The sequence below is a fragment of the Falco peregrinus genome, chromosome Z (genome assembly GCF_023634155.1).
Source record: "Falco peregrinus isolate bFalPer1 chromosome Z, bFalPer1.pri, whole genome shotgun sequence".
NCBI classification, from domain to species: domain Eukaryota; kingdom Metazoa; phylum Chordata; class Aves; order Falconiformes; family Falconidae; genus Falco; species Falco peregrinus.
Genome location: NC_073739.1, coordinates 18,001,504 through 18,015,588, shown reverse-complemented (window position 1 = coordinate 18,015,588; position 14,085 = coordinate 18,001,504). Strand labels below are relative to the sequence as shown.

The 14,085-nt window shown below is 40.6% G+C and overlaps 1 protein-coding gene across 7 annotated transcripts in view; it reads left to right on the top strand.

Annotated features, from left to right (window-relative positions):
• The window catches only part of SEMA6A (semaphorin 6A), a 126,378-nt gene that overhangs the window by 48,020 nt on the left and 64,273 nt on the right, over window positions 1–14,085 (top strand). For all 7 annotated transcript variants that reach the window (XM_055790942.1, XM_005234938.3, XM_027783144.2 and 4 more), the window contains exons 2-6: window positions 2,927–3,064; window positions 5,730–5,847; window positions 10,989–11,049; window positions 12,506–12,568; window positions 13,416–13,517. In XM_055790942.1, the coding sequence (XP_055646917.1) occupies window positions 2,965–3,064; window positions 5,730–5,847; window positions 10,989–11,049; window positions 12,506–12,568; window positions 13,416–13,517 (444 nt within the window). In that variant the 5' untranslated portion in view covers window positions 2,927–2,964. The remainder of the gene's footprint in view (window positions 1–2,926; window positions 3,065–5,729; window positions 5,848–10,988; window positions 11,050–12,505; window positions 12,569–13,415; window positions 13,518–14,085) is intronic.

Genomic DNA, 14,085 nt, shown 5'->3' with positions numbered 1-14,085 from the left:
CAGTTGCAAGTGAGAACATTTGCATCACTCCCAGGAGCCCAAGAAGAGCCGAGTATTTGCTGAAAAGGAAATTTGTACTAAAAATGTGACCTTCTTGAATCAGCACTTTTCTGAAATTGCACTGAAACATTATAGCATTTTCCCCTGTTGTAAGAACAGCAAAAGTAACATTATGTTTGAATAATTACCTCCTAGTAAAAAGCTGCCTTTGGATGCAACTTGAGTCCTTCTCGATGTTGCTTTATTGGCACAGGCATTGATACAGATATGTAGTCCCCTTGAATCATTGACAGATCAAAGCAGACATTTTGCATATACTTTGCATGAATTCAAACAACTATGTTAGTACTAAAGCAACAGAGAATTATGCTTTTTTTTCTCTCTTCTCCCTCTTTTCTTCCCCAGAAGCAACCCCTAAGAACGAGAGAATTTCATGTAATTGAAAACTTACTAATCTAGTCTTTGTTAGAAGGCAGTGTATCAGTTCATTTGTCGGCTAATTCTCTTCAGGTGAAAGAAAAAAGATATGGCCCGATAACATACATAAAATGACAAAGTAAATGTGCTGGGCATTATTCATTTTCCAGGAAGCTGTCTCCCATGGAGGGGCAGTACACATCTGCATGAGGAGTAGGGAACGATGGTGCAGAATCACCCATCAGAAAAGTGTTTCAAGGTCTAAAATGGAGTGGCATCGATATGTCTGCAGTACCATAATGTACTCATAGCACACCGCCTTGTTAAACAGTGGATGATGTGGTGATAGGGAGTAACAGAAAGCAGCTATTCTTACGCTCCAGAGTCTCCTTGTGAGCCAAGTGGTTTGAATTGTCGGCCTGCCTACTGATACTGTGGATGAATACAGTTTCAGTAGAAGAACTGAATTGCTTGGTAAGTTCTTCCTGTTAAACTGTTGCTCCTCATAATATGTTTCAGAAAGACTTCTGCATCGGACTGTAACAAGAAGGGAAGAATTTCAATTTTTGAAGTGGCAAAATTACGTTTTAAAAAATTGCATAGAGAGAAAGGAATTAACCCCTTTAATGTGTATATCTCACTTTTAATTCAAACCTTTTAAGGGAAACTGTATTTCCAAGTATTATGTTAATTTCTTGCTGCTTATTTCTAGTTTGGGCATTTCTAAGGTCCCCAAATGATGTTTTTTCACTGGGCATGGAAACAAACAGAAAGAAACAGTTCCTGCCCCAGAGAGCTAACAGTGAAGAGGAAATGTAAGAGCTGATTAAAGAGACAAATGGAGGAAACAGGTAAAGAAAGTATCTGCAGGCAGACATAGCTGTGTCAGTAATCGTACACAGCTATCAGCCTAACCAGTGCTAGATGGAAATGCTTCTCTTGGGGCTTCTGTATACTATCTTCTAGTATGCATTGTTACATAAGGTATAATAGACAGACAGTGTATGCATTGTGTTGCATTTATTCTTGCTATTATTATCCTTTGCCATCCGTCTGACACTTTGTTCAGATAAGGTGTCAGTCATTGCCTGACATTAGATTTTATCTCGTCTCAGTCTAACTCTGTCTCTCAGTTATTTTGTTAATAGAAATAGAGAATCAGCCAAATTTCCAATTTGTGTGTTTGAGTAATAATAGGCAAATACAGAATATAATAAATCATTAGCCCTTATGGACTGTATCACCTTGCAACAGAGTCCCTATTCCAATCCAGTTATAGGAGCTGAAATTTTATTTGAAAGCAAATATCTGATAAAGCAAATTAATTATTGTGACATTTTTCAGTTGGGTAAAAGATGAAGAATCAGCTGTGTCTGTGAAATTACAAATGAAAATGGAGCACTCGAGATTTGTTAATGCTTTTTTTGGCATCGAGAAAGGAGACATAGGTATCTAATATTAAATGGTGTTGCAGAAGGGCAAGTTAGCACTTTGTTTGCCAAATTAAGTTTCAAAGACTATGTAGGTTATGAAGTTTGACTTTCTGCCCGTAAATCTTGAATGACTGACAGACTTACTGTAAAACAGCTTTGTTCAAAAGGAACAGGCATCAAAGGTTTGAAACTCTGGAAGGGATGAAGAGAAAACCCCACTTTTACACTGATTTCCCCTGCAGATCAATGTCTCTGTGAAATTTGCCTGGGAATTATGAGCTATTTACTGTATTATGTGCTGTTTTCTTTCACTGTATCCAAAGGCCCCTGTGGTTCCTTTTATCTTCAAGATTTAGGGATATTTTTGTACATGAGATGTGAATGAGTGAATACGTCAGTGGAACACAGGGGAAAAAAATGCTGGGTTTAGACAGTTCTGTTCTCCCTTATTTTATTGAATGTTGGAGTATTGGGTTTATGGCACCTAAATTTAAGGGTACATATTTTTATGGTAGAGCCCAATGACATGTTCTGCACGCTCTGTCAAGCTCTCTCAGTGTTTCTTCACTTGATTCACAACTCTGCAGGGCATGAATCAGTCTCATAGTATAACACTTAATCTCTTTTAAACCAGAATAATCTAGTGTGGGTTGTTTTTTTGGTGTTTTTTTTTATTTTATTTATGGTGTGTGTCATCATGTCATCATCTAATTATGTAAACCAAAAAAGGGGGAAACAAAATATTTCCTGGAAAACTCTGTCAGCTGTCAATCAGTACAGGAGATGAAGTTTCTTTATTGCATATAAGCAGCTGATGCAGAAGAGTCTTCACAACTTGCAGATACTTAAGTCTATCTCTAAGCAAGTGGTGGCACTGCTGGGGTCATGGGCTGAAGGGAAGCTGGCCTGGTAGCGCAGTTTTTGCTTAGAAACATGACATACCTCCTCAGGTGCAATGAGAGGCTTGAGGAGAAGGAAAGCTCCCTCTGCTTTCATTGACTTTTTTTAGCTTTCTGTATGCAGTGTTTGGAACTGAATTGACAGAAGGCGCTTCAGCTCTTCTTTGTCTTCCACAGGGTGAAGTGAAGAAGTGAAGCCTCCCAGGTGAACTACTATGAGGTCAGAAGCCTTGCTGCTATATTTCACACTGCTACACTTTGCTGGGGCTGGTTTCCCAGAAGATTCTGAGCCAATCAGTATTTCGCATGGCAACTGTAAGTATAAGAGGCCAGAGGCCTTCATTTGACTAATACTGAGCAGGGGACTTCAAGTCAGCAGTGTTTTGTTGCAGTTGCAATGAATTAAGTATTTTTTCTTGATGTCTCCCAGGTCAGCCAATTTATGTTCTCAGATACGAATACAGGAATACAACTTTTTCACATTGACTTATGACTGCTGGTTGGTAAACTGCTTGATCTTCCAAAACCATAGCCTTTCTCCTCAAACAGAGACATTTCAGTAGCATAATCAAACCAAATACCTTACTCTGTCCAGCAGCAAAGGGGGGAAGACTTTTCCCTCTCCTTGCCCGTAATCAAAGTGGCCCTCACCTGACTTGCAGAAATGTAGTTCTGGATGATCAGTGAAGCATCTCAGAGTATCAAGCATAGCACACTAATGTAACTGAACTCTGAAAACATAATCTGTTGATCTAATATAAATAATTGAATTTCTTTAAGCTCTGATGGATTCTGCTTTAGCATTAGGCATTCTTTGCTAAGCTGGAAGCGTGCTAAAAAAAAAATCAAAACACAGAATCTTTTGTAACAGAATGGCTCTTCTTTCTTACCAGCATTAAGTGGCAAACTCCAAAATCTAGGGTAGCACAGACAGCTGCAAATCAGTATTGAGATTTGCTGGCTGAACAGGTGGAGAGCTTTCTGCGCATTTCGCCGTGCAAGTCAGGCTTAGCATAACTAATTCTTTCACATTTACCTCAGCTCAATTACGATTAGTGCAAAGGAAAGTTTTCCAAAGTCCCAAAGGTTCAGATGTTTAAAAGGAAGTCTTTAGTGCCTGGGTCTCTAAAAGCATGCTAAGGAGTAGCATGTCAGCAATGAGTAGGCTTATGTTTAAGCCTACTTTGGTCCAGGAATTTGATTTTAAAGTGAATCTCTTGATTGTCCTTGCTCACTGTGATTTGGGGTCTCCTTGGCACCCATAAACTTGTCTGCCTTGGGTAACACCGACTTCAGGCGCACACTGGGCGTGCTCCAAATGCTAATAGGCATCTGAGGTACAGTAAAAGGACAGAACTGCACTGACACAAACCTTGCTGAAGCATGTCTAGTGTGACCACTGGGTCTTTAGCATCAACATTTTCACCTTCCAGAAGAGCTAATCATCCTTGCCAACGCCAATATAGGCAATCTTGATCCTTTTGGAGAACATGGGATAACTTTTTCCTCTGCGGCATGGCATGCTGAAATGCATGTGAATGTACAGGCCCCTAGCTAATGTAGATCCATGAGTTACAGAGGAAATGATACCAGACAGAGAACAGCCTGATGGTAAACTTGGCATTTTGCATGTAGGATGTGGTCAGAAGGATTACACTGCTGAAAGTAAATCCTGCCTGGGCTGTTTTAATTTGTTTCTTCAAAAGTTCTCAGCGTCTGGTTTGCAGGGAAGTTCCTGTTCCTATGCAGTTTTATCACCAGGCTTTCTGACACATGGCATTTTCAGGTGCTTTGCTGAAGCCATGCTATGAATCAATCCTTTGACCACGCTTAACAGGGAAAATACTTTTGGAGGACAATAGCTGAAAACACAAAAGCAGTACATGAGTTTCTGAAGAAACAGACTCTCTCAAACAGCTCCAGGTTTCTGGGAAAGCTTATTGATGGGGAAGAGGGTCAGGCATAGCTAGATGCTAGGCAGCTCCATATAACATGCACATGCACCAGGTCGCATTGATGATGGTTTTGTCAGAGGTATCTCCTCCTCCTGTCTTCTAACTCTGTTTACTTAACTAGCTCCCCAGTTTGTGCATCTGTATGTCATGACCACATATACATATGAAGTCTAAGAACAAGGTGGCCCTTGGTCAGAAGTGTTCGCTGTCATTATAGTTTGTACACACAGGTCATCTGAAGAGCAGCAGCACACCCCGTGTATACTGAGGTATCACAAAAAAAAAAAAAAAAAAGGGAATAGAATGAATAAGTGCTTTTCCTGACTGATGGAGCTGGGGGGGAAAGCTGACTTGTTGATAGCATAAGCTCAGTACAGGGCTTCCAGTCAGTATTGTTGTCCAGTTGCCAGAAGAACTGGAGTAACAGACTGGTTGCCAAAATAATATGCAGTGATTCCATTTTATAAGATTCAAATGGTGGTTTCCCATCACTTCTCAGAAATCCCCACAGCTGTTCTATGACTGTAGTCCAGTCCTGTAGGAGACCCAGCGAGCTGGCAGTTTGAACCAAGGAGAGCCAAGTCTTTTGCTTTAACCAGTAGTCTAGCCATTGTGGTGATTGATGGGCCACTGTGAAACAGCTTTGTCCTGCTAGACACACTTTGGCAGCCAGGAGCGGGCATTTAAGCTCTGCAAGCAGTGGAAGAAAAACTGTGAGAAAGTGCTGTGTACCTGTGTGCCAAGAACTCCAGAACAGCTTTACTCTCGAAAAAAACTCACAGTTTTTGTCTTCTATATCGGTGATGGCTTTCTGCTTTGCAGCTGCAAAGACTGTAACCTTGAAGAACCTTCCAGCGCTCTGTGCTCATGCCTTCCAACCCCTAGGCTGTGCTGCTGGGGCAGAACAGAAACCACAGATTTTGGCCATAGCTGGGCCCCAGGATGCTCCATGTTAATTAACACTGTTTCTGTGTTTCTCTGTTTGTGATTCTCTTCTGACCCTGCCTTTTTTTCCCTTCGCACAGATACAAGACAGTATCCGGTGTTTGTGGGTCACAAACCAGGGCGGAACACTACGCAGAGGCACCGGCTGGATATCCAGCTGGTCATGGTCATGAACAGGACCCTCTACGTTGCTGCTAGGTCAGTAGTTCCCTACTTTGCCACTCTTCCTTTGCTTCTTTCAGAGAAGGTAGGAGAAGGCAAGGAATATTCTGAGTTGCTTTCTGCTGGACACATTATATTTAAGTTTTTCTCACACGTAGAGAGAGCTTTGCAGCCTGTTAGTAAGACATATTGGAAGCCTTCTTGGTTGATAACTAAGGTTCAGTTTTGCAAGGTGCTGAGCCAGTCCTTTCAGGACTATACACCTCTGCCTCCCTTTGAAGTCCAGCAACAGGCAAGTTGCCAGAGAAATTGTTTAGTCCCACGGAGGAAGGAGTCTGTCCTCGTCCTGTATTTTGTTTGTACACAACATTTACAACATATTTTAGGGAATGATTCTTCTGGTGCACAAATGCATGTTCAGATAGGAGTTATTAAACTGTAACATTGCTGATTTAGGCATGTTTTTAGTATCTTAAGACAAAAACCAGGCAAATGTTTCCTGCTGTTCTTTTGATGTACTCAGCAAGGTTAAGTGAATTTGGTGTCTGGATGTTTTTTTGGAAAGCTATACTGTGCAAATACAAGCATATGCTTTCTTATAAAAATTGCATATAGAGCCACCCATTCAGTTTGCATAGCTCAGCATGGCACCATCAGCTTCAGTGGAGCTACACCAATTCATACAGCTGCCAACCTGGCACAGATCAGACATTAACACTTCTCTCCCTGCCTGTTGTTAGCAAAGGAGATTGATGATCATAGACTGGGGATTGGCTGATGGGTGCAGGATGAGCACAGGAAGGGTCCATGTTAGCAAGGGTGGGTAGTCCAGTTTAGGAGCTCTTGGACCCGGATCCTGTTTGGGACCTGCCCGCAAGTTGCCCCTCTGGTAGCAGCTTGTTTCCTACCTCTCTCTGATCCTCCTCCATCGGGGAGATATGCACCCTTCTGTGTGTGCCACAGAGAGCCAAGCTGTTGGTGCAGATGGGAGAGGTGGTGAGTGGGATGGCCAGGAGGTGAGAAGGAACAGCTGCTGAACAGGCAGCCTCTTAGCACCAGCCCTGTCCTCAAAGCCCTTTGTGGCCTCCAGAGCTGCCTGGCTTTCTTCTCAAACAGCCACTCCCTGTCTTCTGAGTGGTCAGATGCGTCTTGTGGTGGAGATCTGCCTGTCGATTTCCACTCAGCACCAAGTAATTAGTTGGTGACTCTGGCAGAGTCACTGAGGGCTGCTTTTACATGGTCATGTCACTGGCTGCTAGAAGGCCACATTCTACCTGTTCCTCTACACAGGCATTGCAGCTGTACCAGCCAAGGGCAGCTTCTTTGGGCTTCTCGTATATGCCAGTTTGTACGGGGTCTGGGTGGCAGGGCTGTAGGTTCTCACTCATGCCAAGCCCTTGCATCATGTCTGGGCAAAGAGCATGCGTCCTTCCATGGGAGCCACGGTTGCATTGGTCATCGGGCACAAAGAGCAGGCATCCCCGCAGCAAGGCCTCCCTGTGCTTTGCCTGAGCTTGGGGATTAGTATTTTTGCTGCATTTAGTGTGATAATGAATAGGGTGGGGGAGCAGACTAAAGGGGTTTGAAAGGTAGTGGCAGGATTTCCTCCTTTTCATGGCTGAATTCCCTTTGCTTTCCTTATTTGTTTTCCTTTAAATTAGGAAATCATTTGCAGTGAGAAGGTGGTAAATCCGCTTTGCGGATTTTTGCTCTGCTGTATTCATAGTTTGTTCCCAGACTGAGATTGACGCAATTAGACTGTCACAGTGCCCAAGCAACTGGCATTACAGCAGGAAAAGCCAGTGAAACATTTTGGGATATGAAGCCACTGTGCGCACAAATTGTATAAAGAATGCTGATATTTGTAGGATAGTATGTGTGCTGGTGTGTGAATATGCATTCTTACATATTATGTGGCTATATATTTGTATGGAACAGTTTACTACAGTGAGAGTGCTTATATACTCCTAGGGTCTTGTGACCTGCAAAAAGAATAAAGACCTGGCCTGTTTTGTACTTACACAAGCACAAAAAAATCTTCTTACACTTTTTTCCTTTGGTAACTCGAAAACTCTCTGACATATTCTTTCCCCCCCTATACATGTTACTGAATAAAACCCCTTCTGGGCTAAGAAGTCCATGTGATATAAGTTAAAATTCAAAGGTAATTTTTATCTTTAAGTAATGAACTTCAGAAAATGAGTCATCCTTTGATAACTAGTGTGAATGAAAGTTTGTAATTGCAATACCACATCTCCTTGAGAAGTAGTAGTAAATCTGGAGACTGAAGCAAATGTGTACACAATCAAAGGTGTTTCTCAAAGAGTTTTGTAGCAAGATTCATTCAAAACTGTAGCTAACATATATTCCTTGGCTATCATATCAGATGTTGCTTTTATGATGGTTTTTTTTTAGACATTGAAATATAGTGAAGCTAAGTTGATGTTTGTGCCCAGCTATCGGAAAAACTATCAAAACAAATGATTAAACATTGAGAGTTTTTGGTTTGGGGTTATTGGGGTTTTTTTGTTTGTTTGCTTGTTTTAGAAAATCCAGTGTTTACTGTGCAGGAGAGGACTTACTCAGATCTGAGAACCGCTAACACTTTATTTCTGAGTGACTGGCACAGAACGAAATTTCAGTCGGTCAGTTGCTTATTTTGTCAAAGGGGATACGTGACTCCTGTATTAGCTATTACCAAATAAAATTTTGTGTCACTTCAGAGAGGCTTTATTTCATGTTATCAGGCAGAGATATCCAGCCAAGATAAATTAGAATAACTCAGCCAAAGCCCATGAAGCCATTCTGTCCAAGTATCTGGTTTGCAGTCTGCAAAGGATCAGCTCTGTTTTCTTTTTTCTCGTGGGAAGGGTATTCCCTGGCTGTCTCTCTCACACTCACTCACACCCGCGCACACACCCCCTTTTCTAAGTTTGCCATGTCTCCTCCTCCCATTGTCTTGTGCAGTGGCAGCTTTTGCTCACATTATCTGCCACCCCTCATGTGTATGTACAAAACAGTTTATTGAGCCCAGGAAGCATGGGGATGGCTCCCTCCTCATTTGCAGTTACACATTTCCAGACGTTGGGCTGAGTGGCCAAGGGTCATGCACAGCCAGTGGCATTATTTAAATTCCCTTCCTCCACAAGATTATGCCATGGCAACAAAACTCAGTTCTGCTGACTGGAGGTGGGAAAAACGGAAGCTCTAGGATTAAGTCAATTTGTGTTAGAATAACTTAATTAGCAGCAAGCTGTACACATACCACAGCTAGTAGATAGTAGGAGTTGAGCAGCAGTGGGAAAAGGAGGGCAAGGACAATCCCACATTGTCTGTGGTTAGAGAGCCCTCCCCTGAATATGACAACTCTTTCACTCTCTGCTGACACATCAGCAACTATGTTTCATGTACAGCATGAGAAAATTATATGTAATTTGCCTGATACTAACCCTCTTTCAGATGATCCCATAACCTAGCATCCGAGTTTTCTTTGGACTGCTTCTTGAACCAGAAAGGGAGTCCTCTGAAGGCTTTTTTATTGAAAGGAACTAAGTAACTCAAGACCCATTCTAAGTACCACCACTGTATTTTCTAATTACCTTGTTTAAAAAGAAAACAATCATAACCCCTGAAAAGCAAGACTGATGATTAAAATCAAGAGTTGTGCAGGAAGAAGGTTTTTAGAGCTCCAGCCACACCTAGTTTGCAGTTCAAGAGATTTTGTTTCTACTTTATATAGCAGGAGTGACAGCAACGAAGTGTGATGTACATAAAACGGAAACTGTGTAGTAACCTATGAAGCTGATATGATGCTAATAGGTAATTTTAGTCCAGCACCAACCCTGACCGCTGCTCTGCCAGTTCAGTCAAGCAAATAATAAGCTGAAGCATTAAACTAGTCTTGGAAATAAATGACAGCTCTGGTTTTACAGACTCCGAGAAGAAAACCCACAACCTCTCTGTTTAGTATCTTGCAAAGCAAACAGCCTCAAGCGCTGTAGCAGACAGTAGATTTGGAAAAGCCAGTTCCCCACAACAATGCCGCCTCTTTCATCCATGTGAGGGAAGGGTTGCTTATTCTTCTTATAGCAGTATGTTGAGTTTGCTTTATTTAAGAGACTAGCACTGTTTTCCCAAAACCCAATAAAATGAAGCTAACCTTCCTTGGATTTCTAAAATGGAAACAATCTATATCCTACTTTTAGCAGACCCCTCCAATGGTGTGCATCATGCTTCAGCTTCACAGCTTCCTGCATTTTGAAAAAAACCAATTGCTATTTCAAGGAAAAATTAGGTGCTCAGAGCCAATTTGATGTGGCGGTTAATATAGCGTTGTGGGTTGGTGGGGGGTTTTTTCCAAGTTTTAGGTTCCATACAAAAATATCCTTGTTCTCGTCTTGCAGAGCGGAGAATGTTTAAAATTCTCTCTTTACCTGAGTAGCTGTGTCTATTTCCTCTTTCCAAGGAGGGATTGGCAGCTAGTTGTAGAGAGTGACAGGTTCTCAGGAAAACAGGAAAGTAAGAGCAAGCAAGAAATGTGAACTTTTTTCAGAAGAGTATTTTGCAGTTTAGTTTGGCCACCAGTGTGTGAAGAGAAGAATGATTTCTGGGAATAGTTTTGTGGCTGTCAGCCTTTTGCCTACCACATTGTCAATCAAATTACCACAGCTGAGGTTAGACACATCATTTAAAAAAAAAAAAAAAAAAAAAAAAAGCAGCATTAATCTCTTTTTAACCCAGAATGACTAAATGTGGCACGGTGGCTGCTAGCCCAGGAATCTGGCAAAGGCTGCCTAAGAGCTATTGCAGCTGATTTCAGGATGCGCAAAAACATCTGCATGCTAGATCGTGGCATCTGCTGTAGGACCTATAGAGCTCATTATATGAGACTAATCTCCTTTCCAAAATCTCATTTGTTCAAATAATTGCTTTTGGGAAAGAATCTTGCTTTGAAGTTTTGTAGCATTTTTCTTTTTTTCTTAATGGGAAAGAAAACAGTTTATATATGAAAGTGCATCTCTGGGAGAAGCAGACAATGCTGTAAGTAATGTTCCCTGGTAAGACCTGTGATCTTTTTTTTTGAATGGATTATGGATTATCTGTGATAGATAGCTCTCTTCATAGAAAATGAACTGACTACTCCATTTGACTTTGCGTTCATTTGCCTTTGTTTACAGGGACCATATTTATACTGTTGATATGGACACATCACATACAGAAGAAATTTATTTTAGCAAAGTAAGTAGCTTTTATCATCATCCAGATATCAAGGACACTAGAACAAGCTTCAGATAAATAGGAAGATGACATTGTTTCAGACAACTTGCCAGTGCTGCTGTAAAAACTGTAATAAGCAAGTAAGATGGCATTGCTAATCATATTTGGGGAAAGCTAGAATAGCAATCATGTCCTCTGTGAATTTCTGATAAGTGATTTAGCTGGGCTGATAAGCAATCTGTACTGAAATACAGTGAGGTCTCTGATGGAACATCTGTCAAACATCTATTAATTTATATTCAGCAGTTTTCTGTAACAGCTATGCTATCTCAATTAAGTGTACTGAAACTTTCATCATAAAAAGCAAATGCTACCTACATATATTCATGCCCACAAATTTTATTGACTCATGCAAGTACTCACTAAATAAAATCTTATTATAACATCACTTTGTAGATGTATGCACATTATCTCCATGGGAAGTTACGTTCAAACTAAGAAAAGATCTGTCTACATTATCGTATTGTATATTAACATAAACATACTAGAAATAATCCCCCTTCAGCTCCTTTGCATTGCATTCACATTGTGTGACACATGCCAAACACAGCCTTTGTCCAGCAGAAGATACATGAATTTGGACATCGGAGGAATACCACTGTGGGAGGGGAGGGTGTTTCATTATAACTATGAATAATGCTGAAGATGAGCTTTTGCCCAGTTACTGATCAAAGAGTGAGAGCACAGGCTTGTGGTTACTCTTTCAGCTTAGAGCCCTTCATGAATACACAGTGCCTCCGTTTACTGATGGGAAACACTGTCAGGACTATCGTGGCAATAGTGTTACAATCATAGTACAGTATCTGTTACTGTCTTAGTCCATATGTTTTTAAATGGAGTTTTATTAATCAGCCTACCACATTATACTATTCCTGAAACTCACCGCAAAAAAATCCAGGCTGGGATTTACCTTTAAATGTTCTGGAGGAAGAGTGTTAACAGATAAAGTCAGCAGTGTCTTGACAGGTGAACTGTAGTGGTAAGAATTACCTGAATTTGATTAATTTGCTAATCTAAAATGTCATCTTCCAGATTTAGAATCCCGTTAGGATTTATAGTCCATAAATGTTTCTTCTGATTTGCAGAAAAAGATCAAATTAAAAGAAGAGAGTATCTAGTACTTTTAAGAAAAGTGCACATATTATTGGAAGTTGGCATATTGCTGAATTCTGTTGGTTTAGGCTTTAAAAAGCAGGGATAGGTTTCTAGTCTAATGAATAGATGGCAACACAAAATTAAGCGAATGCTCCACATCACAGATCTTTCCTTGTTGTGGTGAATTAATCATGGAGAAAGGGTACAGAAAGCTTTCAATAAATATATATTCAACAGCTACTTTGCCCTAAGGGACTTCTACTTCTGAAATCAAATGCAACAACCTCTAGGCTCTAATTGATTTCTTTCTTGATTCTTGCAGAAATTGACATGGAAATCTAGACAAGCTGATGTAGACACGTGCAGAATGAAGGGAAAACATAAGGTAGGCGATTTTCATTTCTTCAGCATCTGCCACTTTAGTTTAGTTGCTTCACTATTATCCCAGGCTGCTGTCTGTGATGTGAAATGGATCATGCCATTCACTTCTTGCCAGTAATTGCTTTTTCCATCAACTTACTGAAAGCTTTAATTTGCAAAAATAGTTTACTTTTAATGTGATAAAACGTTACGACAGGAACCACAGCAATATCCTGAAATACTTAAAAGCACTGAGGATTTTGGACATAATTCTTAGTGTACTGATTTTGCTTACCATAGCCTCAGAAATGCTGCTGTCCATTCTCCTGCAGGAATTTAGTGGTAAGTTTGTATAAAGCATTAGAAAGCATGAATGTGTACAGTTATAGAAGGACTGTTTCTTACACCAATTTTATCCTGCTGTAACCTAGGACTAGCATAAGTGGTATCAGAATTAGGTGCGGACTCTTTGATTCTTTACACCTCTTTCACCTTCTAATTACAGATGCTTTATGCCAATACATTGCATGGTGGTGCTACTGTCTTACAGCAACACAGATGAGATCAGCTCTTTCACTCTTAAGGAAAGCAACAGCTTTCAAACAAAAGTCACCTATGTGAACAATAGCAAAATCTGAGCTATAATATGAATATCGTATCTTTAGTTCTTTGTAGCCATTTTTAAATGACTGGCATATAAATCAATTGTGTCTGCTCATTGTCAGTTAAACATAGTTGAAATAAAGCCCAGAATATCACAGTGGCTACCAGCCAATTTCATTTTAGACCTGACAATGAAATATTGCGGCATAAAAATAAAACCAGATACCTAAAATGCAGTAGTTGAAACACTTTTTATTATTTTTCTTCAGGATGAATGTCATAATTTTATTAAGGTTCTTCTAAAAAGAAATGAGGATACACTGTTTATCTGTGGAACAAATGCATTCAACCCTTCTTGCAGGAACTACAAGGTATGTGATCTGTTTGTGGGATTTCATTTATGCCTTGTCTTTCTGTTGGATTTATTGTATTGGATTGTATGGATTATATAAACTGATGCTGCAGGTTACCTCTGGGGTAGCATGTTTTAAATGTCTCTGTTGTACTGGTCTCAATCCCAAAGCCAGTTCTCAAGATGCTTGAGGGCTTAGCACAGCAAAACCTGAGAAGATTAGTGTTGGGGACCCAGCAGACAGGGAACCTGTGGAGATCCTATGGCAGTGTGTGCTGTAGAAGTGATTGACAGCAGATTTCCACAGGGAAAGGTACAGCAAGAAGGTAATGTCCTCCTCACTAGTTGAGGATCTGCAAAGCCAAAACATTATCTAGAACAGTGTAGAAAACTGTGCTGGTCTGTGGATACTCAACATTAATTCCTTGACCCCAATTTCTTCCTTTGACGTAACATGTCCCCATCATCTGCATTTTAATGGGGCCCATTTATTAAACTATGTCCCATTTTCTTAGGATTGCACTAGTATAATCTGATACAACCCCCAACAGTGGATGTCTCTGGGGTGGCTTTGAATTGAATTTACT